The sequence below is a fragment of the Sceloporus occidentalis genome, unplaced genomic scaffold (assembly GCF_023333645.1).
Source record: "Sceloporus occidentalis isolate IW3139 unplaced genomic scaffold, rSceOcc1.0.p SCAF_37, whole genome shotgun sequence".
Lineage (NCBI taxonomy): Eukaryota > Metazoa > Chordata > Lepidosauria > Squamata > Phrynosomatidae > Sceloporus > Sceloporus occidentalis.
The window spans coordinates 4,634,524-4,660,839 of NW_028317017.1; the positions used below are offsets into that span (position 1 = coordinate 4,634,524).

At 36.9% G+C, this 26,316-nt stretch overlaps 1 protein-coding gene across 1 annotated transcript in view; it reads right to left on the reverse strand.

The window, feature by feature from the left end:
• Positions 1–26,316, reverse strand: part of LOC149297761 (protein ENTREP2-like) — a 337,214-nt gene that overhangs the window by 126,462 nt on the left and 184,436 nt on the right. Inside the window, exon 3 of the mRNA XM_089488325.1 lies at positions 11,861–11,971. Within this exon, the coding sequence (XP_089344451.1) occupies positions 11,861–11,971 (111 nt within the window). The remainder of the gene's footprint in view (positions 1–11,860; positions 11,972–26,316) is intronic.

The following is a 26,316-nucleotide window of genomic DNA, read 5'->3' on the forward strand; positions in this document are numbered from 1 at the left end:
GGTACTGCATTCACCATGCAAGTCAATGGAGCCCAGCTTTCTAATCACAGTGTGATTAGTAAAAATAAATTAAAAAATAAAATAAAAATAATAGTAATTAGAAAAAAATAGTAAAAAAACAGTAAAATGTAAAAATCATTTCCCACTAATGTCACTATCAGGGGAACCTCCAAGTTGAAAAAAAATGTTAAATTTTTTTTTTAAAAAAATAATAAAATAAAAATATATATATATATAAAAAATATATTTTTGTGAGGAGTCCTCACATTAGCATATTAGCTTAAAACAATTCTCGCATGGAAAGAGTTAAAATACTGGCATATTAAATGCCCGTGGGGTGTCTACTTTTAAAAAATGTATGATTTGATGGGGTAAATTGAATGGGCCAGGTTCAACAACGTCCCAATTAACACGGGGGGGAAGGATGGCCACACATCTAATTTCCAATTAGAAAAATGCACACGTACCAAATGTGGCCTTTTAGTTCCCCCAAAAAATGACACACCCATGCATGTGGGGTATCACTGCACTCAGGAGATGTTGCTGAACACATTATGGGGTGTCGTGTGACAGCGGCATATACCAGGAGCTGTAAATTCATACATAAAGTAGGTGTGTGGGGGAAAAATACACACACAAAAATATTACTGCAAACTTTGAAAAAATGCTGGTGGTAAAATATGTGCATGCAAAGAGTTAAAATACCAGCATTTAAAATACCCTGTGGTGTCTAGTTTTGAAAAATATATGGTTTTGTTGGGCACACTGAAATGGCCTGGCTCAAAGATGTACCAAATAGGGCATGGGCAGTGGATCCCAAATGCCAAAGTTCAACATTGAAAAAAGCGCATGCCCCAAATGTGGCCCTTTTGCCCCAAAACAGCCAGGCAAAATCATTCATGTGAGGTATCGCTGTACTCAGGAGATGTTGCTGAACACATATTGGGGTGTTTTGTGATAGTGACATATACGAGAACATTTTAATTCATACCTGAATTAAAATGTGTGTGGAAAACCAAATGCAAAAAAATGACTACCACAAAGTTTGACAAAGACTGGTGGTAGATATGGTGCATGGAAAGAGTTAAAATACTAGCATTTGAAATACCCTGGGGTGTCTAGTTTTCAAAAATATATGGGTTTATTGGGCACACTGAAATGGCCCGGCTCAAAGATGTACCAAATAGGGCATGGGCAGTGGATCCCCAAATGCCAAAGTTCAACATTGAAAAATGCGCATGCCCCAAATGTGGCCCTTTTGCCCCCAAACAGCCAGGCAAAATCATTCATGTGGGGTATCGCTGCGCTCAGGAGATGTTGCTGAACACATATTGGGGTGTTTTGTGATAGTGACATAAACTAGAACATTTTAATTCATACCTGAAGTAAAATGTGTATGACAAAACAAATGCAAAAAAATGACTACCATAAAGTTTGACAAAGACTGGTGGTAGATATGGTGCATGGAAAGAGTTAAAATACTAGCATTTGGAATACCCTGGGCTGTCTAGTTTTCAAAAATATATGACTTGATGGGGTAAATTGCATTGGCCGGGTTCAAAGATACCCGAAATGGCACATGGGGGGAAGAATTACCAGATTTGGAAAAAATGGCTTTGAAATAGCAAAACGCTACCTGTACTTATTGCCCCATAATGGGTAGAAAAAAGCAAAAAAACATAAAAACATTGGGTATTTCTAAACTCAGGACAATTAGTAGAATCTATTTAGCAGGTTTTTTCATTACCTTTTATAGATGAGTAAAAGATTTTTCAACTAAAAGTTAGAAACAGTCATTTTTTTCTAAATTTTTCACCATATTTTATAATTTTTTTAATAGTAAATAATATGATACAATCAAAACAATGTCATCTAAAGAAAGCCCTTCTTGTCCTGAAAAAAACAATATCTAATGTGTGTGGGTTCAGTAAACGGGAAAGAAGAAAATTACAGCTAAACACAAGCAGCGCAGAAATGTTAAAAAGGCCATTGTCACAAAGGGTACAAAAAGTAAAATCAGCCTTTGTCTCGAAGGGGTTAAGCTTCATTCCTAGGAAATGACATAATACACTAGGGCTGCAACTAACGATTATTTTCATAATCGATTAGTTGGCCGATTATTTTTTTGATTAATCGATTAATCGGATAAAAAAATGAATGTACATTTTTCATTTATTTAAAATAATTTAATAAACAAATGATGTTAAATACAAACAGAATAAAAAAAACTTTGATAAAATGCATTTCTTTTCTTTTTTCCCAACCAGCCCCCCCAATTTATGCACGTTTGAGCCCAGACATGCCACGCTGCCTCCCACATATGCCACTCCATGCTGCCTCCCACATATTCCACTCCACTCTACCCCCACATATGCCACTGTGCCTGATACGCCTTATACCCCCTGATACACCACTCCATCCTCCCCAGACACGCCACACTGCCTCCCAGACACGCCACGCTGCCCTCCCCACATATGCCTTATATACCGTATATGCCTTATACCCCCAGATATGTTACTCCATCCTCCCCAGATATGCCTTATACCCCCCAGATACCTCATAGTCCCCTCAGAGTCACAGACCTGTTCACAGCACACTGACACCATACTTTTATAAATAAGTACTGGATTAATCTTCACTGCCCCCAGGATTTAGATTCCCCTCAGTTTGCCCCCCTTTACCTCTAACTGCACCTTAAGTTAACTTTATTAAATTAATTAAATTAACCCTCAGTCCTCATCATTACATTAACCCTAAACACCCCATTAACCATAACTACCCCTAAATTAACTCTAAATACCCCATCAAACACAACTACCCTAAATTAACCCTAAACACACCATTAACCACAGCATCCCCTAAATTAACCCTAAAGACCCCCATCAACCACAACAGCCCCTAAATTAACCCTAAACACCCCATTAACCACAGCTGCTCCTATATTAACCCTAAACACCCCATTAACCATAGCTGCCCCTAAATTAACCCTAAACACCCTATTAACCATAACTGCCCCTAAATTAACCCTAAACACCCCATTAACCATAGCTGCCCCTAAATTAACCCTAAACGCCCCATTAACCATAGCTGCCCCTAAACACCCCATTAACCATAACTCCCCCTAAATTAACCCTAAACACCCCATTAACCATAACTGCCCCTAAATTAACCCTCACCTCCCCTAACTTTCAGCAGCCCAAATATTAATGTTATACTTACAGTTAGATGAGTGTCACAGCCATGTGGTTCTGGCCTTCTGGGAGAAGGAAGGGGGCGGGGCCAGTTGTCACAGTGATTACAGGGAGGGCCTGGTAAGTAGGAGCTGCTGCTGTGAGTCAGACTAAAAGGATTATATAATGAGGGGTATTTTTCAGAGCTCTGAAAAAACCCTCATTTTATAATCGATAAAAATCGATTCAACTAATCGGTAATGAAATTAGTTGGCAACGATTTTCATTATCGATTATTATCGATTTTATCGATTAGTTGTTGCAGCCCTATAATACACACTTGGAAGCTAATGCTAAAGTGTGTACCTAATAAAGGTAATCGTTGCAGATAACTTTGGGGTTTATAGACTAAAGGGAGAGTTGTTTTAACTCCCTCATTTACTATTCATTATGAAGGGCCAAATCTGGCAGGTTTCTCCAAGATAAGAGCTGGCCTTGCATAATGTTTAGTTCAATGTGTAAAGAGACTTTAAATACATCTGGCTGACTTACTACACAGTGCCAACAGAATCACTTCTTGTAGCAGAAGCTCACTGTGGTTGCTCCTTCATAATGTAGAGTGATTAATTTTTTGACTACCTTTGCCCTTTCCTATTTAATTTCAATAAAATGAATCAAATAGCATGCCTAAAATAAATATGTGACTAGAGTGAAGATTTGTTCAGAGTTTTGTTCAATATTGAGTTACGTAAAATATGTACCGGAGGAAAATAGATATTTTTCAGAGCATTATACAATACAAATTCTGCGCCACATGGTAGTGATTTGGAGGTGTCTGAACTCTCAACTTGTGGGTCCCAAAATGTTCTTGTTCAAATTTACAAGCAAGTTCTTTATTTAAATTGCTGATTACTTTATTAACTACACCTGTGCCTAATCAATCAAGCTTATTTAAACTGACGTCCGGACTTTGTTAGTACAAAGTGATCAGACTTGTTCCTGCTGCTGGTTTTCTGCATGCCGCACTCTTTTGACGATGCTTTTGCATACCAGATCCTAGTCTGTATACTAGCTAATGGTATTTGCAATAAAACTAACCGATTGTCATTGGACTAGGTCTTCTTCTGGCCCTGACATTTGGTGGTATCCAAATGCTTGACTTCAGCAAACCACATATGTACTTTTCCTCTTTAACATTGTGGTTCTTAAAAATGATAAAAATTGCAAATTTATATTATACACCATAAAAATGCTGTACTAAGGATTTGATGCATTCTTGCACCAAGGCAAAGAGACAAAATTAAGCAATGCATCCCAAATACCAGTATGACATCTGTATGTATGAAGGTTATACAATATTGATTCCACTTGCAATGGGAATTCCCAGAAAGACACATATTATGTTCTTCTTAAGAAAAAAAAATTATCTTTTAGAAAATGCTGTATTTTTAAATGCCTACAAAATAGTGTGATCACTTCATATGATTAATTATAACCAAATATCAAAGAACACTCTCAGACATATACAGGATATGCTGGATTTTGTTTCTAAACCTAATAACAAAATAGCATGTATACTACCAAGAAAACAAAACGTTCCCATTATGGTTGATAGTAGGTACCAATCAGCAAAAGTTATCTGATACTGATTTGGACGTTTTAATAATTTTACATTTTTCATAATAGAGGAGATGAGAGCTTGCTGTCTACGGGTTTTCAGAATATAATTGGGACTGGATTTCTTAGAGGATTTTAGAGGAATTCACCCAACTTTGGGCTTAACCAATTAGTTTTTCTTAATGCACTACACGGGGACTGCTACATATGTTTTTTTAAAAAAGCAAACAAATATTTACCATAAGTGTGAATGGGAGAAAAAAGCAAGTTATATTGGAAATGATCCAGAACATCATAAATTGTGAGGCTCTTTGGTCAGAAACAATTCTTCCAACCAGGTCTGATACAAAGGGTGTAATTATGCAAACACTCAAGATATTTATTGTACTTAAAAAAAAAACCAAACATAACTGCAAAAAGTGTAAGCAGAGGGACTTTATTGCCAGATGGGGTCTTATATACTTATAGCCATGAGTCCAACACCCTTCTGATGTCTTCAACTGATGTGCAATAAAAGGAATTTTCTCCCAATGAAACATGGTTTATACCCTTCTATAAGTAATAGGGAAATCCAGTTAGTGTTCAGTATCATTATGACCAGGGCAAGTATCCTTGAATTCTTGTCAGGTTATGCCCTTGGCTTGAGGTAAGCATGATAAAGCATCCTAAACATAGAGTTGTAGTCTTTATAAAGACACTAGTAGAAAAGTCTGTCTCAAAGTCATTAGAGGAAGAATAGAGGGTGGTAATAGACAAAATACAATCCATTTTCAAAGTCCAGAAGCCAGAACGTTAAATAATAAATTGAGTCAATGAGTTTTGAACAAAGACACTATGTATAGATTGGTTAGATGGAAAAGCAGTTATCCATCTCAGCTTTTAAGTTAGGGAAAGATGGAATATGGTAACCATAAGACACACACATGCATCCTTGAGTCATGACATCTTATAAATTGAAATTTATACCACCTAAGAATTCATATGCCCTGTTTGCTTTATTAGGACTTGACATATTGGTCAGATCATATTGACAACCTGGGCACTTAACCGGTAAGGGGCGTTGCCCTGAGGTTATTTCCAGGAGTAAGGGATGTTGTAAAAGCATTTTGCCTAGGGTACTATTTAAATCTAGTAATCCCAGCGCAGGCCCTGTGGGCATGCTTGTAAGCAAGAGTCTGTGCAGTGTAAAGCTGTGGACAAATTATCATCAATACTATTTTACTACCTTATATTGCTTGGACTCAGTTGTTTCCTGGAGTGCAATCCCGTGTATAATTACAGTTTAATTACAACTCATTACCCTGCTCACTGGACCAAGTAAAAAAAAAATCACTCCTATTATTCAAGAATAAAATGATGGTAATAACTGTAAAGTACTTGCATACAGAAAAGTAAAAACACAGAATCTGTCAACAAATAAGGCCACCTGGTCAACCTCAAATGCTATCTGTCATTAGAAGTTTCTTTTGTTTAGTATAGCATTGTTCCTATCCCATGCCTGCTTAAACTCCCTCAGTGGATATGATGTGAACCCACTCCTGAAGCAGAGGAACACCAGGAAGCCTGATCTGCCTCTCCTTGTGGACATATAGCATTAGGCCTTTGGGCTCCCTGCATAGGGTTTCTATGGGATGAGGAGGCTGGGAGGATTAGATTTTTCAGTAATGTCAAAAAATGATGTCATACTGGTACTTGTATGTATTAGCCAACTTTATTGATTACTTAGGTCCAAAATAGAGCAAGCTCAATGCAAATTAGTGCATGGATCCCAGTGCATTTTACAGTATGCAAATTGGTGCTTTCATTTGTTATGGGAGCCAGAAATGGGACACCTGTCCCAGTATCCTCCTCTCCTCCCTAGCTCCGCTGAAGCAGGCAATATAATGAAGTTATATGCACAGTAGTAAATATCAGCTCCATTTACAATTTGTGTTTCCAATTTAACATAGAAGTTCCAGTTGCTAACTTGAATTTAAATGCATGTATGCATCAGCATTGCTTTTGACAACTTTTATATTACTGTGAAAAGAAATTACCAGTCGTACAAATAACTAAGAATGCCTTTAGTTGTAAACCCAACAAGGCACAAGCAAAAGTATGTATTAAAGAAACACAAGAAATAGATGTAATAGAGATGAGTGCCCAACATTTTAAATGGCTTCAAATATAATAAATGCTGGTATTTTGGCAATGTGTTATAAATATATTTTGAGAGAGACAGCGAAGTCCCAAGGTCTCTTCTCTCATTTGTCTGGTGGACACAATTTTCTGACCACATTGTGAAACGTAACAACTTTGTACCCAAAGGATGTTCTCTTGAGCTGCAGTTAACCGATTCTCTTCTGGATACTGATAGAGAGTGTTTTACTATTAAAACCAATAAGCTACCCATGAAACACACTAAGTTATACATTATAAACACAGACTTAATTCAATGGCACATGACATTTGTGAAAAAAAGTAAATGTTTATGTTCCAAGACATGCGCGCACACACACACACACACACACACACACACACCTAATTCTAAAACACATACTTGTGTCTTCTTAAGAATCACAGTAACATTCTAAACATGAAAAAAAACTTAAACATATTAGAATAAAAAATACATCTATAATGTAAGAACATTCATTTAATTATGTTAGACATTAAAAAATCTTTGTAAATCCCCTTCTATTGCCTTTAATTATCTAATCCAGCTTGATCAATTTGCTGCATTTCCGACAGATTGCATCCTTCTCTCCAAGGTTTCTATCATACCTTTCCCACCTATCTTTCTCTGTGTCATCTGCTAACACCTCATCAATTGGATTTTCACCTTCAGCAGGTGTACCTAAGGGCGCTGTACTGCTCTTTTTTCTTTGTATAGTCTCTAACTGTTGCAACCTATGCCTTCAACTACCACCTATATACATAAAATCTACAGCTGCCTCTACCTGGATGGATCATCCACAATCAAACTTAATATGTCAAAGACTGAACTACTTACCATCACGCCTTAACCTCTTAACTGCTCACTTTAATTTGTGGATGGTTCCACTATTTACCAATGGCAACTGCATGTCGACTAGCGATAACTCTGGATTCATCTCTTGCTTCATTACCCACATTAAGGATGTAACTAAAATGTGCTGCTTCTTTCTTTAAAACATTGCATGAATGTGTACATTTCTCTTGCGATCTACAACCAAAAACACGTATGTTTGGACTAAACATTTTCCACCTAGACTACTGTAACGCCATACTTACTGGTCTTCTTGTTTCCCTTGACTCTCCCCTTTTTATAAAACACATCACCTTCAAAATCCTGTTTCAAGATTCCAATTCTCATTCCCAACCTTTATCACATTTCTGATATCCTGGCATATAGCTGCATACCCTTGGCACCCCATCCATGGTGGGTGTCTCTCTGTTACTTAAACAGTTGCTTTGCCATCTCAACTAAAGGCATTCTCACATGCTGCTAAATATTTCTAGAATTCCCCAGACACTGGACAAGCGTCAACTCTCCACAACTTCAAAAGCAAACTAAAAAAACACCATTGTATTGTAGAACTACAGTAACTAACTAAACCCTAATTTAACATTGATCAGAAATGAAAAATACCTCCTCCTGCTCATTGTAATCATATGTTCACCAACTATGACTTAGAATGCAAGCTCTTTGGGGGCTGGTACATCCCTTCCTAATATATTCATACCTATTGTCTGACCGCTGTGCTTATTATTCAGCTGTATTTATTGTGTATCCTCTTTGTTATGCTGTAAAGCTTTAAGTAGAAAAATATATAGACATTTATGCAGAAATGAACATAAATATGGATATGGAAATATTACTTTTAGGATCATAGGTGAGTTTATCACTGGAAGAAAACACAGATGGTGCAGCATTGGTGGAATTCTGTATCTGTACAAGTACTGATACTATTGCAGCTGTCCTCTGCTTCTAATTTACTCTGCAGGATAAACCGATGCTTCTGCTAAAATTTGTGTCCAGATCCTCTAAGTGTGCCTCCAGTCTTAGTCTTATAATTACAATACATGGCATATTTGATCAAGAAGGCTTATAGTATATATATATACTCCAAGGCTACATTCATTGCTGTCCTGAATTCTGCATTGTCTCATAAGCCTCCCCAGTTAAGAATAACTCTATTGAAACAGGACCACCTTTTATATCTTTGTACCTATGGTATGAATCAAAATCTCATTGTGACTATTATACTATAAAACAGCATTAATTGTACCTCACCTTCATTATCTTGTAACCTGTAAACCACTATTTACATCTGATAGTGCTGAATAAATAAAAATATACAATTATGCATACATACAATCAAAATGGTGAACTAGAAAACTGCTTATACACGTCCACTTGATGTTTCAGAGATCCTTTTGGAGGATAACATTTTTAGCCGGCTTTTAGACCGACTACGTCAAACTTTACATTTTTATATAAATTAAGAGAAATTGGAAATAGATGTGCTAACCTTTTTACAAATTCTAGTGGTAGTAAGCCAAATTAAGGAATATAGTACCTAATCAAGATTTGCATATACACCAGCTACGCAGTTTAAAAAAAGGTTAATATGATTCATTTTAGTATTTAAAGACTATGGAGAAGATGCATTGATGGGGTGAGTGTACCAATGCCATTGCCAGATGATATTATACTTTATGAACAAGAATGGCTTATTATACTGAGTTATCATAATTTTCTCATCCTTTGTGACCTTTAACGTTATTTCAGAAAGCTGGTGAAATTTTTAAATATTTGAGCTACCTTCCTTGAATATGCAAACTAATTATGGGTCGGGTCACAGTTATGGTGATAGAGTTTGGAAATGAGATACGGCCATACTTCTTTAATGTGTTACTTATAGAATTCCAAGTTGCTGGAAAATGAGTAGATCAAATACATTGTGTTTGGTGGTGGTGGTGGGGGGGAGATTGCATGCATAATAAAGCAATTGTAATCACAAATAAATGTGTTTTGTTTGAGACCAGGGCAGAGCCTAGGGTCACTGACACTGGGTGACATTTTTTTTGGAGCCCCCAGGTGGGTGTGGCAATATTGTTAACTCCTCCCTTTAACAAACCACACACATTATATTGGAAATGCAGAGTAAAATAAATTTTCCCAAACCCAGTGATTTATTCACATTTTACATGATATTTTGAGCCTAAAAGTGGTATACCACAATTTCCATCACAACCACAATAGTATAACTCCTATTATTATATAGTAATCCCAACACTGAGAGTGGTAAGGTGTATCTCTTATCATTATAGCAAGATAGACATTAGCATTCATTGACCCACATATTCCCAGCACCCAGGTTGCACTCACAGGACTTGCCCAGCACCCAGGTTGCACTCACAGGACTTGACCAGCACCCAGGTTGCACTCACAGGACTTGACCAGCACCCAGGTTGCACTCACAGGATTTTTCCAGCACCCAGGTTGCACTCAGGTTGCACTTTTGAAAAAGTTTTCAGCGACTCTCTCTTCTGTTCCTTTCCTCCTGGGCGCAATGCACCCCGTGCCTTGACGCGACCCTATCTGAGACGTATCTTAAATAATTTGTATCACATTTAATAGCATTGATGTTCTTTTAAAGGGATAGACTGAGGTCCCATATAGCCCCACCAACGAAGAACGGATACTAAAAAAATGTACTTTTTAAAAAAAAATTATTACCTGGTAAAAGAGATGAAGTGGAATGCCCTCTTTGCTGTTGAGGTTTGGCTGCTTTAAGCAGCCCCTTACTGGCAACAAAAGCAAAAACACTAAAAACAATGGGAGCACTTTCTTCATAAGCGTGAAAGAGGAACTCTTGTGATAGCCAGCCTTGGAGCTAGCTGGTGGTAAGTATGCAGGCATGTGCAACTCCTGCAAGGCGCACATGTAGCTGGGGGGGGGGGTCAGTCAATATAATATTGATGGCAATAATGACAGTAAGTGTGGTAATTGCATTTAACAGCATCCAAAGCAAAAATATAAGCTTTTACAATTAAGACGGTTTCGGGGGAGAATTCCTGGGAGAAGTAAAAAAGGGGACAGATGTTTTAATCAACGTATTTTACCCTAAAACAGAGACATATAGTCATCATGGTCACATTGCCAGTAGAGATGTTAAGAAAGCAGAATTGAGTTGCTTGAGTTACAGCGGGTATTCAAATGGAGTGTAATAAATTACCTCATATATATTTTTTGATGAGTAGTTTACCTTAGAATTAAATTTAATTTAATTTGACTCAGATATACAGGGAGAGGGTGGAATATAAAAGGGCTAAGGTAATGATCTCCTCTCTAGATGACACATTAGGCATTCAGTCCATTGAATCAAAGTCAGAACCAGGCACTGGTCACTAATTTATGTACTGGGGCATCATAAACTAAAAAATTATCTCTATAATGATAGCAATAAGATACAATTTTAAAACGGCATCTCTCTCATAATGTATTTTCAAGGATGAAAAACAGATTCCTTATGATTGGTGTAGTTTTCCAAAAGCAAGACTTAGACTGCTAAACATAGTTTATACAATAATAACTGATAATTATTTTATACCTAATGATTTTTTTTTATCAATCCTTTGTCATTTTTGGGTCTTTGTTTCTTTATCTATGCTGCTGTCGCATCAGATAGATTTCATGTTACTCAGATGTAATATAAAGAAGTGAGGGAATTTAAACATGCATGGGATAGACATTAAGCTATTCTAAATCTAAGACAAGACTAAAGACTAAGATTATGGTCTGCGTCTTTACATCAGGAAAAATAGGCAGACTAGATCGACCGAATAGTTTTTATCTGCCATTAAATTCTGTGTATTTTTGTGCATATGTTTCTTACAGCCAGTAACAAGGTTTCAAATGTATTCAACCCTTGGTTGTTGGAGGATGAGTCTACATGCAGCATAGAACATGTTTCGCACGCACCAGGCTTCTCATACTCTAAACAAGCCCCACATTACTGTAGTACACATTTCCCACCTTAAGGATAAGCTAACATTAATAATTTCCAATATTATGACCGATATGGGTGTACATTGCAGGTACTTACCAGCTGACAGCCTTCAAGGGAACTGACTAGCTGGGCATTTTGGCAAGAAAGAATTGAGCCAGCCAAGTTGAGCATGACGCATACAGCAGAGAGCAGCATAAAGAAGGTTATCTGTAAATAAAAAGGCACATTGAAAAAATAGGAATAAATGCAGCAAACAACCTATCAATCATATTACAGTACTTCTCACACAACAATCAAAAAGAGAAAAGAAATCTTTAATACCCATATGAATTATGTTATAGACAATATTGAGTCGGTACCTAGTTTTTATTAGTTTATTTTGAAGCATAGGTGCTTTGGAAACGTAAATCAGTCCCTGGTTAAGGTGCTTTGTAGAGGTCTCTATGAAACTTGCACAGATATGTGGAACATGGGATTAACCAAATGACACCACAAATATTAATGACCTTGTGTTTGATTAAATACAATAAAAGAAAAGAATGCAATTCATCAAGCATTAATCATGACAGTGTGGTTATAGAAAGTGAACTCTCTAAAATATATGTTACAGATAGATTTTTGTGGGGTTTTTTTACTTTTATCTCACTTTAGGTGTAATGAAAATATCAGGTAGACTGCATTGAACCCACAATACCAACCAGGCTGTATTATATTCTGTGGTAAATTTATAATCTTTTTGCATTTGTATCTTAGACTTCTAAATGCATTTAAAAACTAGATAGAACACCAAATCCAGAATAAGAGCTTTTCTATGTCTAGTAGACTACACATTCTTACAAAAACCTTTTAAACTGAAATACATTACTTTAATGGATCAAAACTCCTAAATTACCATTCAGTATAAGGCTTCAGATGTGACCTGAGCGGTGTCTGCTAGAGTATCACACTATTTGGGATTTAGAAAGTATTAATGTGCTTTGCATCTGGTTTTGATCAACTTAATGGCAATATTCTGTAAAATATTTTAGAAATAAAAGAATTACAATATTTCATGTGGTACCAGTTTGCATATATGTTCTCTAACAGTACAGTACAAAATGTCATAATGTTTTTCTCTCAAATAGCGAGATGGCCAAAAATGGTTTCTATTAGTCTGGTATAGTATTACTTTAGGATTTCTTTTTTTATTACAAGGAAACTTAAAGTACACAATGTCTGTACATTTTCCCTACAGAGTCTGAGCATTGAAAACCCTGAGACTTTGCATAGGTCATATGGTAATGTATAACATAAGGTCAAATACAAAGTACAAAATGCATCCAATGTAATTTGTAAAAAAATTATTTTAATTATTGTTTACATGTTTACAATATCTAGACAAAAAAAGTAAATGTTCAAGCTTTGTGGTTGTCAGTCGCCAGTATAACATTTTCTTAATAGAGTTCCAAGTGTGTTACAGTAATACTACTTACCTCTATTGTGCTGCTTGGTTTAATTCACTATCACAAATATGTTTCGCTATTTAAATGTTGTGCGATCGTTTTGTGATGTATATATTACTAAGAAAAATAAATCTGTGATATGGAACCTTGAGCATGTTTGGTGATAATTAACAGCGGATTCCATAATGGTCGTGTGTGCCAAGAAGCCTTGGTGACCTCCAAAGACTTCCAAAGCCAAGTTCTGCGGTGGGAAAAGGTGTTTCAAATGTCTGCAGACTCAACTAATGCACATACCTTTAAGAAACTGCTTCAATGCCTTGCAGACGCTGTTTATGATGTTCAATGTTAATACTGGGTAATGTTAAATATTTAATGCCTTACAAACGATTCATGTCTTTTTGTACCCTGACTACAAGTAGTGATGCCATTCAACATAACATTATTTATATACTAAAACTCAACTGCATCCAGAGGTGTAAATATGCTTTTGTTTTTATGTTACCCATTGGCCCTTTAAAGTAAGTTAACTTTAGTTTTTCTCTTGCAGTAGCAAACTTTACCATCCTAGCTTCTGATAAAATAACACACTACTATCAAAAGTCTTCTTCTTACCTTCAAATACTCTGTAATGCAACCCAACAGCTTTTCCCTCAGCCCTCGTAGAAGAAAATAATCAACCTCCAGAACCAAGCCTTAGCCTGCTTTGTATTCCTGCCCACAGGTATCCACAATTACTTTCCAAAACAACAGGGAGCCAGCCCTGGGGAAAATCTGGATTCTTGAATGAATGCAGGTGGTGGGATGTTTACCCTCTTCCAGATAGTCTACCCCAAAAGTACAAAGTGATTGGATTTACAGCTGCAACAAGCATTCCCTGGGAAATCTAAGGATCTCCTCTACTCTTCTACCACCATATTAATATCTTTTTACAGATAGGGCTCTCTAAATGAAAATAAGGAAGTTGGACCACGGAAGGCATTTAGTCTTGTCCCTAAAAACAATCCACATATCCAATCAGCCTAGATACTTCTAAACTTCACTTGAGACTATATGAAAAAACATATTTTCTCATAAAAATGATTTGCTCCTCCTTTATGACATTTATGAAGAAGAACCTTTTTTCCTCTTTTACAGAATTTTATCTTTATATTTTTACAGCCTGATATTAACCATGTGGCAGTCAGCCAATCATACCCATGCTCAACAATTCATTTGTAACTACCAAATCTTATCACTTTTGAAGTGTAATAAAAGAGTGCAGTGTCAAAGGTTTCATCTATACTGAACGAATTATAAAAAGCGCCTCTTGCTAATGTATCAAGTTCATTTGTGTAGTCATCTTTGCAAAGAAAAGTTATAAATGAAGTATAATTTGCTTCATGCCACCTTTTGCAGTAACCTAGAGTACAGATGTATTTCATTTGTGTAGGAGGTTTCAATGGAAGAATGGGGGGAGTTGTGTAACCATCATGGTTAGTAAAAATGCATTACACAGGCCAGTAAATCTACTGTAATGAACAAAAATGACGCTTAAAACCTAACCTTTTTTTGTCTTTCACAGTTTTTTTTTCAATTTGCATACCTTGTTATATGTACTTTATAAAGCATTACAGAAATTGTTGGCATTATATAAAAAATGAAAATAGTACCCATAATAATCTAATTGGAATAGAAAATCAGGGGGGGTACAACTAGTGCTGGTTTACTGGCCCTTGCCAAGCACAGGGGCCTGGCCAAGCAGAGGGGCCCAGCCAAGCCAAGGGCTCGGCCTCTTTGCTCTTTCAAGGGCCCTTAATTGGCTGAAAACACCATCTATCATCTGTTCTCGTCCTGACATTAATGAAGTAGAAGGCTTACAGCCTATATAGAACCACAAGTACAGAGGAAATGCATCCACATGGCCATAAGAAGCATGAACGAGCAGCCAGCAGATATGTTAATGTATTTCTTCTTTTCGCCATCATTGTCTGTCTTTTTCTTCTTTTTTGTTTCGTACAGGGCCCATGTAGCTCAAATGATGGCTCAAGCTGCATTTGCTATGCCTCCACCCATCATCTCTCCCCACCAGTTAACGATGCCTGGTTGTATACTGCACCACGTTAAGCTCCCAGACAGATGATTATTGATGCAGTCTACTTCCTTCAAGCACTGTCAAATGTTACAAAACACCCAATGCCACATTCCAGACAGAACGGCAATACTGCAAAATATGATGGCAGCAGTGCATCTGGCCCCAAAGTTTCCATATTTAAAAGTTTCCATACGTCACAGTTCCAGTAACAAATTCTTAACGTGAAACTCAATAATGAGAAAGACATAAATATATATGTAGAGAAGGCCTCCTTACTTTTTTATGAGCTTGTACAATGTAATTTTTTATGAGCTTATACAATGTAATTACTGCACCAACGGAAATGCAGTTCAATGACACACAGTATTCTATGCCACTAATTTTCGACAACAGGTAATTGGTTTATGTAGGCCTTTTAAAATGTGTCTAACAGTCCCATTCATTGTGAATAATAAATCATTATCTGACTTTATCTGCCAGTCAAAATCCAGAAACCATATGGATATTGTGTTGCTACCGTATACACTTGCGTTGCCAGATTTTTAATCATGCGGATCTTTAGCTTTTTGGCTATAACATTGGAATACTTTTTTTATTTAATCTGTGGTGCACAAAGACTCAGTCAGATGGATTATTACACGTTCATGTAGTAATGGTTTAAATTAGGGTCACAATGAACATGTCAAAGACTGGAGCTTAACTACAAAGCCCTTTTATTTCACTTTGGTAGTAAAATAAACTCCTGCAACTGGCAAACTATAAAAGCACAGAAATAAAGGCAAAAGAGAAAGAGCCATCTGGTCAGTCAAACATATTTTTATTATTATTTGGAACTAAACAGGGACATATCCTGCAAGAAGCCTCAGAGACAAAAACTAGAGGTCTTTCTGCCAGCTGAGTTAAAGCATGGCTCACTATTTTGCCTGCCAAGCTATTGCTACCCAACGTCCTTCAATGTTCTAAGTGGGACCATTGGCAGTGTTGATTGTGCACATCTGTTTCTATGCCAATCTAACACTTGGCATTTTGTTTATCTGACATAAAATGGTATTGTTGCTTCTTTGTTGTAGACACCTGGATGTAAAGATCTCAAGTGGCTCTGCCAACTCGTATTCCAGTTTATCAGTCAGTCGTATACTATGATGATTTCTACTGTAAATAATTTGTTTTAGTCATTAAAAGGTAGTTCCTTCAATGGTTGTACGTGGCCCCTATACTTCTCAGTTTTAAATGCATTGATGATCAACTTTACCTATGACAGCCCCCTTTCCCTCTTTTGTTGAGGCTCTGGGTACTCTGTCTTGGCTGAGAATCCACAAACACAGACAGGACACCTAGCAGGTAAGAGGTTCTTGAACACCAAGTGTAACATCAGTAGAACATTCATCAACAAAGGAAAGCTAAGGTCATACATAAGGAATCAAACATCAAAAAATGGGATTATTAGAAGAGTTTCATTACATAACACAGAGTCTCAGTGAGAGTGCAGTACTAATCAGCAAAATGACACTAGCCAGATCATATTAATTTGATACAGCTTAGTGATAGGCTGTGAGCAGAGGGAGGCAGACCCTTTTCACATTTCACAGGACCGCAGAAAGGAATCAGTGATCGTGGAAATTCCACTTATGAACTCTACCAGTGCCCTCTATACTATGTATCAGCCAGGGTGAGCACATCGCCATGTTTTCTGAAACACATAAGTTTTTCATACTTATGACCAGCACAGATAAAGTGCTGCCCTGCAGTATGTGGGATGTATAGACTCATGGAAGCGGAAGTCAGTTATACATTCCCAATACTATGTAATAATATGTGGGCTGGTCAGAAAAATGTAAACACTATATGTGTCCTGCAAAATATGGCTGACGTGGTCACCCCAGTACCAGCATTACAGAATTTTAAGGAAAATGTGCAGCATCAAAGTTTTAAAACTATATGAACCTGAAGAGAAAATCCTCCTCAAACATACAAATATCTCCTTGAGGCAAATAAACCGGGATTACTTTTTACAAAATCAGTGAACTTTACATATTCAAAGCAATAACCACGCTTTATTCAATGGTACATTAAATATAGTTCTTTGAATTTCCATGTAAAATGTGTCATTTCTGTAATAACCTCAATGTCTTCAATGTCACTTGACAGAAAATTTACATTTCTAGTGAAAGCTAATGATGGGTTTATTTTCAAATTCACAGTGCATTGTTATAGGGTCTGCAACGTACAGATATCCATATAGCATTTGTTTATATGATATAACCTTTACTAGAGCTTTGAAAGGACTTTCCATGTGATGTAAGTGTGGCAAAGGATTACAATTCAGATGTTTGCTTTGTGGATTGCAGGCTAATATTTTACAGTTATGAATTACTTGAGTAGCAAGTTGGACACATTTAGAATTTCCATAGGCCATAATAGTTAGATACATACTGTAGGTCTGAGGGTAGTAAGGATTTACCTATGGGTAGCCACGGGAGCAATGTTCAGGACAATGGCAAAGAGCCACAAACAACAAAATCTTAGGGTATTAAAAGTGACAAACAAGAGTGGGCACACAAGCCAGAAGGTCTATAATCCATGAGACAAGCAAAGAGAAACGGGGACAGGGGATCCCAGTAACTCTTCATAGTAAGTAAATCCAGTGAACACTGACTTGCAGTACTCAGATGTGTTATATAGGTCTTAGGTAGCTAATTTGTGGTTGACCAACTGAGGTGCTGTGCTTTTTTTTTCTTCCTGGCGCAAACTTCTACCACCAGGCATATACAGGGCAAAGGATAGTGATGACTGAAATCTGTGAAAGAGGAGTACTTCATTCCACTACACATGGTACCATTTGGGTGGCCCACTATAGCACTCAAGAGCTCTGACCTAGGCCAAAATACCCAGATACACTATGAAGAGATAGTGTAGTGATAAACAATGTCCTGAATACCAAGGTGGAGGCATATTTCACCTTCGTAATCATTGTACGGTGTTAAACCCCTTAGTTTTTCTGGCCACAGAAAGTTGTATGGATTCCTTTTTAAGTAAACAAGGTCAGGATGGAGCAAAAAGCCTAGAGTTCCAAGAATGCCAAGGTTGATAGACAGAACTTCAGGATTCTAAACCAGGAGACTAGTTGCCGTTGACAACATAGATTACTGAATAATAAATACAGTGAGTAGAAGAAGTGAATGCTAATCTTCCACTAGTAAACAAACACATTAAAATACACAAAGTAAGTAGCAAGACACAAAAGAACACTGAATATATCCAAAAATGTTAAACTGCAAAGTAAGACATTGAGCTAAAGGAAATACCAACAGATAGCTGAAAAAATAGCAATTTAAAAACCACCAGGGGGAAAAAAATGCAGTCCGGACAGATCTGTATCTAATTGGATTTTTTCTTTTTCGCTTCTTTTTAATATATCTAATTTAAGTCCACAATGCTTTAAATTAAATCTGATACTGATATCTTTTTATTTGACTGAATTTGCTGAATACATATTGGTTTACTTTTGAAATAGATTAAAAATCTAAAAAAATGAGGGCATACGCCATTGTTAAGAAGGCTCTGTAATCAATGGAGTAAACTTGGAATTATGGATACCACATAAATTAAACAAAGTATTGATCAAAATGAAATAAAAGCCTTGATTGTGTATAATGGAAATGGGATACCTACAGCACCACATAATTCTCAAAAACATAGAGCCGTTTTAACCAGATTTAAAGTTATATATAAACAGAGTACCAAGTGCAGTAGCAATTACTACCAATAAGGTCGCAGGTCATCTATGTGCACTTGTTACAAGAAAGATACAATTTCTCTTATTACAGAACTAGAAAATATTTTTTTAATTGTGATGTATTGTTTTTCTAAACCTCACAATACTGATTTCTTGAGAAAAGCATGTGCTGCACTCTAAATATTCTAATTTAGTGCCCCTAAAAACCTAGAACCACCCGACACTGCCTTCTCCATTTTTCGCTTGCCTTAAATGATCTGTTTTCGGCTATAACTGGGACTTTGGATCTGCATTTTCTGTGCTGTAACCAGGAAGCAATTTGTTCAGGAGACTGAGTCGATTTCTTGCGTCCTCTAAAATTGAACAGTAACTGGTCATCAATAGGCAGTACATCACCAAAACAGCACTGTGTCTGTTAATCACTGCGGCATCCTAGTGAGCACAGCATGTGGATGAGCTTCGAGGTCCATAATAACGATCAAAACGACTCTCAAAACTGTGCTGTGCAGGTCTCAATACAAACATCTACTGAAACAGTGGAGTATTTTCATTTCATTTTATTTATTTTTGCTTATATCATAAAGCCTTCTTAAATTGCTCTTAAAGTTAATCTACATGTATATGCTCTAACATATGTGTAATTTTTCTGAAAAATTAGTTTCAATTAAGTGCGTTTCGCAAATCATGCCTTTGATCGCCACATTTCTTTTTCTTATTCAGGCAGTGATTGGCTTAAATTGATGTCATTTTAAATTAAAAGATGAGAGTTTTTTTTTAAATTAAAGTCATCTTTACATTTTGGAGCTGGGCGCAAGTTAGCAAAATGAACCCACAGGATCAAACATGGACCAAAAGGCTCTGGGTGAAGCCCTGCTTCTCTGGGTCTTTGTTAGTTTCTTCTTTCTCCAGGCCCACTATTCTTCCCACTCCCTACCCACTTAAGGCTGTCTGGAGCTAGCCAATCCACAAAGCACAGCTAGCACCACTTCTTTAAAAGAGCCATCGCTCAAAAATAGGGAAGCTCCATATGGTTTACCAGTTATGCTTACCACAAGAAATGCCTTTTTGTCTGCTTCCACAGTAACTCCTGTGGGAGAACAGACTAGTGAAAAAGTATGGGTAGAAATGTGTGGTTGCCATTGTCACAATGCATGCAGTGTTTTCTGAAATATCACATGCATAGTGATGTCACGTGCCATTGTGTCTCATAAACATCACAATACTTGTGAAGAACCACAGAATCATTATTTTTGGCAGTGGAAAAGAGATAGCTTAAACTGAATTATTGGCTTTTGTCTTTAAAACATACCACACTGTGAAACTTGGTAAAATGCCTACTTTAAGTATATGAATAGGGATAGTTTTGTTGTCACGCATCAACTGCCTATAAAACAGACTCATCATGAAAAGAAAGTAACAAAAATACTAAAACACTACTATGCTGTTTTAACAAATACCTCTGTAAAGGTTTATACTATTACTCACATTTTGTGTAGGTTTATTTTTGAGTCCTTTTATTTAACTAACATCAGAAGGGAGACATGGTCTACCCATGGATTGAAAACAAAGATATAATTAATACACATTACGACAATTCCCTTATGTTGGCTGCTTTCCTTATAAATTACACGTTTGTTGTAAATCTGCTGTCAAATAAAGAGAGATGTCTTCAAAGGGAGACAAGCTCTCTCGCTGGTGTACTACTTCAAGCACGAACATTCATATCATGAGCCCTTTGAACAGCACATAAAAAACCATGGACTTGTTGGATGTGACAGGCTCATTGAAAAACTCAATATCCTTCTTGCCAATCAATCACGCTTTTCAATCCACACTTCAATCAATCACATAAAAGTGTCGTGTTCCATGATAAGCGCACAAAAGCAAGCACAATGCTCTGACAGGTGTGCCATCCTTTACTCTAAAACTATTTAATGAACACGCTCATGTCTCCCCAATAAATTATGTGCGAACTACACATTTACTTTGATGTGATATACGTCAATGATGTGTTGTTCTAATATTGGCCGAACATACAAAGTATAAGAAAAAAAGTGCACAAGCATTTGTGGTTCCTTTTATCCCTATGATGTACAACTCTGTAATATAATTAATTTAAAACGTAATACAAATAAAATATCAAATAATCATATATTTAAAATTGATTGCAAAAGTAAGCATTGTTTAAAGCAAAAGCAATTGTGGGTTGCATGTGAGGCAACTTAAGGTGGGCAAGCTGGCCTCAGGCTCACCTCATCAAACCATGCAAGAGCCAAGCTGTCAGACGAAGACTGACCATCTGCACACTGTGCAAATGGCTAGTGGCCCTCTTGCTCACAGGGCTCCATATTTGACTAACTAGCTGCTCCAGAGGCAGACTAGGTCCTGCAGTGTGCGGCCACCTTTAGGACAAATGCAGCAAGAGTTTAAAAATGTAACATGTGAATGCATATATCTAGCCAAAGGGAGAAATATGTCATTTAGTGGCCACCGGCTCAAGGTACCAGGGCCACTTTTCATCTCAAGTGTAACTGTGCAAGGCATAATATAAAACTCTTGTCAATATGGACCAAGCCAGGCATTGGGCTTCAGCCTAGCAGAGTCTTATGGGTTTTTGTTCCAATCACACAGTACTACTCCTATTTAAAGATATCGGTGCATTCCAGCTGGTGTTTTTCCCTACCACATCACAGTTGAAATCCTTATTTGAGTACTGGCGCATCATGGTTTTCATAAGCAGTGCTATTAGCTGGCATCATTAGTGTGTCATTGCAATAAAAGCTACTGATGGGCTATTAATCTTTAAAGAGTCTTAGGGTCAGCTCACTTAGACAGTTTCCAGGTATGCCTACAAACCAATTTAATTAAACCTTTATTTATATTTAAATGCATCCATTTGACAATCTAAAAAAGTACTAGTGAATTCCAAATGTATGACAATTTTTTAATTATATTATGGGATGCCTTTTTAGTTTGTCAAATACGCAAATATGCACTTAAATAAGATAAATCTTTATTTAATTGGTTTATAGGTACACCTGGAAACTTTTGAAATTAGCTTACCCCGAGACTCTTCAAAGATACACACGCAACAACCAAGAACATTGTTTTCCATGACCCAACATGAGTCAAAAGTGAGCAGGTCATGCTATAAAGACCAGAAAGGTACTGCAGGAGCCAGGAATGAATTCTGAAATCTCAGGAATTATGTCTTTGTCTCCGAGGTCTTACAGGACATTTGGTTGGGCAGTGTAGAGAAACAGATAGCAGAGCCATAGCAGCTACAGTCATCACATCACTGCTGGTTATATTATCTGCGAGCACAGGTGAAGGCTATTCACAATCGCAGGTATGGATTAAAGATAGACAGGATAGTTTTTGACAGTTCATTAAAGAATCAAGTACATCAATTCATTCGTCTGTTGACATCTAGAACATCAAGGTCCAACATAATAAACTTTCTGTGGAATTTATTTTTTGTCCTGTAAAGTGTGTTTTTTCACATTCTTCTCCTTTCCTCTACCGTGCTATACTAGAGAATTTAGAAAGCAGTTTGGAAAGTACTATCAATAAAATGTAATATTTTATTGGACTTGATAAAAAATAAAGAAATACTGGCAATGATAAGTGATGTGTAATTGCCTATACAATTTGTCATCTTAACATTTTTTACTATATGCAGTTGTAACTTTAATATGAAAATAAGACATCTTCCAGCATTTCAAAAAACCAAAGAGGGAAACTTGCTTTAGGGGATGTTGTTATTAGTGTGGCTTTGATGAGCCTTTACATTTTATGTGACTTTCTTCTGACCTATTTATAGCTCTGTATGTAATTCAATAAGACATGTAGAACAAACACATTTCTGTTATATTTACATTACTGTGGCATTTTAGGGCTGCAGCATACTGTGACACCCATGTATCCACCAACATCTTGAGCCAAACAGACATTTGGGTCTAAAGGAGGATAACTTTATACTATGAAAACATAATATATGAAGCAGGCTGGTTAAAGCACTAAATGTCATATCAGAAGTAATATTATTGATTATTGACACCAAATATAAACTTTAATAAACAGAGAATATAAACTTTCTTAATGTAGTTAACATTTCTAAAACCCCAGATGGTCGTTTTAAATATATTTTCAATAAACTATATTTTCTTGCCTGTCCTATTTGTTTTGAAGAGAATATTGAATGCACCAGCATGGAGCCCCTTTATTAATTTAACTTTCTTTTTAAAAAAAGTATCTACTGATCAATCCCAGGATTTTTTTTGTGACAAAGTCACTTTAAATTACACGCCCCCCAACCTCACCAAGCAACATATGGCAAGTTCTCCCACTTACAAAGATGAGGCCTGTAATTTTCACCATAGGTACACTTCAACTATGAGAGACAGAATGAGACAACAAAGTCCATAAATCACATTGATTTTTTAAGAATTTATTTGCAAATTATGGTGGAAAATAAGTGTTTGGTCAATAACAAAAGGTCATCTCAATACTTTGTTATATACCCTGTGTTGGCAATTACAGAGGTCAAACGTTTTCTGTAAGTCTTCACAAGGTTTTCACACACTGTTGCTGGTATTTTGGACCATTCCTCCATGCAGATCTCCTCTAGAGCAGTGATGTTTTGGGGCTGTCGCTGGGCAACACGGACTTTCAACTCCCTCCAAAGGTTTTCTATGGGGTTGAGATCTGGAGACTGGCTAGGCCACTCCAGGACCTTGAAATGCTTCTTACATGCTTAAGCAGGGCGACACGTCTGGCACTGCATGATTTGAGTCCCTGGCGGCTTAGTGTGTTACTGATGGTAGCCTTTGTTACTTTGGTCCCAGCTCTCTGCAAGTCATTCACTAGGTCCCCCAGTGTGGTTCTGGGATTTTGCTCACCGTTCTTGTGATCATTTTGACACCACGGGGTGAGATCTTGCGTGAAGCCCCAGATCGAGGGAGATTATCAGTGCTCCTGTATGTCATCCATTTTCGAATAATTGCTCCCACAGTTGATTTCTTCACACCAAGAAGCTTGCCTATTGCAGATTCAGTCTTCCCAGCCTGGTGCAAGTCTATAAATTTGTTTCTGGTGTCCTTCGACAGCTCTTTGGTCTTGGCCATAGTGGGGTTTGGAGTGCAACTGTTTGAGGTTGTGGACAGGTGTCTTTTATACTGATACGTTCAAACAGGTGCCATTAATACAGGTAACGAGTGGAGGACAGAGGAGACTCTTAAAGAAGATGTTACAGGTCTGTGAGAGCCAGATATCTTGCTTGTTTGTAGGTGACCAAATACTTATTTTACCGAGGAATTTACCAATGAATTCATTAGAAATCCTACAATGTGATTTCCTGTATTCTTTTCCCCCATTCTGTCTCTCATAGTTGAAGTGTACCTATGGTGAAAATTACAGGCCTCTCTCATCTTTTTAAGTGGGAGAACTTGCACAATTGGTGGCTGACTAAATACTTTTTTGCCCCACTGTATGTAAACACACACTTACTCATACTCACTGACTCACACACATTAATTATAACACACACTCTATCTCATCCCACTTACATATCCATGCTCACACACTATTACGGAGCACTCCAGGTTGGAAGGGCCCTTTCTAAACAATTTTGAACTGGCACAAGGAGACAGGAACAAGATGTCGCAGGGGTCACCCAGGGCCCCCTAGATGCATGGGCCCAATCGCAGCTGCGACCGCTGCAACACCTGTAGTTACACCACTGTCAATCTTGTTATCTTTGTTAATAAGGAAGGCCCATGGGAAAAATATTTTCCTCTTGAGTATAAAATATGCAGTGCTGTATAATAATGCATATTGACATTGACAAAAAAATGGTTTTATCCCCTTTCTTGATCTGCATTCCTGGAGGCTACCATTGTAGTCAGTGGAGTTATGTTTTGGGTGTCCAACAGTAAGATATGGAGTAAGCTTAGTATAACAGAGCAATAACACATAGAAATGGCTAATACGCAGTTGCCTGAATATATCAAAGCAAAAAGTAGAAATGATCTAAAAAAGAAAACAGCACAACATTTTTTTTTATAAAATTGGTGGGGTTCCCCTTTAAACCATTAAGAAAGACAATGATAGCTCCAGGAAAGTTTGTTTTCACTGTGCAGTAATACATGGTGAAATATGAATAAAGACATAATTAAATGCCTGTGTACTATACATCTGCAGCTCTAATAATACTTAATTTGATGAAACTGGAGTATAAACATTATGTGGCTTAGATCCCTAACAATTCAAAAAACCTTTGCTCAGCTATAATGTAATAGGCGGCTTTGATCCATAAATGTTATTACAGCTTAATAAGAATATCTTATCCCTTTGACCAGTGCTATTGGTAAAAATGTCTTTCTTCACAAAGATAAAGATAACATGTTTTTAGATAAGACAATTTTTTTTTTCTTGCAAAAAGATTACAGAACTAGACTTTCTGTCTTAAAAGAAATACTAGCTTAAAATAGAAAGAACATAGATCCTTGTAGTGGTGTGATGTGAAAATTATTTCTGTCTGTAAATCGGTACTGCTCTATTCCATGGCCTAATTAGTCTGTGGCATTTCCATTCAAGAGTAAGGTATTTTAAAAAAAAGAATTAGCTGGCCAAATAAGCTACTTCATGAATTTGTGATATTTGCAAAATTGTGTACTTTTTAGAATAGCCCTTCTAAAAATGGTAATATTAATATTGTGTATCCCTTTTGTTTTCATGAGGACTAAGCATTTGCTTAGGTAGCGTATATCTAGTTGTCACCATATACCGGTAATTTTTGTAAAGGAAGGCAGAAGGTTTTTTTGAGATCCTGAACACAAGCAGGGATCCAACATTTTTTATTTTGTACATTTAAATGTCCTGAAGACTAAGGAGGTTAATGCCCCTCACATATTTCCCCTCCAGTTGATCTATTGAGTCAAGTCCTGGTTAAAGTCAGAGGACACAGACACAGTCGTAAAATGTTTCCCAGTGCCCCAGGGAGTGTGTTGGGGTGGCAAGCTGCATGTTTTATTCTGAGAAAATGGATTTCCTATTAGTCTCATCAAGCAGATGTAGTTCTCAAACCAGTTCACAGGAAAATATTTATGCGTTAAATAGGTGCTTTTAAATACTACTTGCTGGTTGTACACTAATACTTTGCTTTGTAGTAGTTCACAGGGACCAGGAGAGGCCCATGATTTAAAAATCACCTAGATGTGTCCAAAAACACAGCCCACTCATTTTGAATATTGAGGTTTCTTGAGGACTATTTTGAGAATCAATGGTCTAGAGCACATTTTTA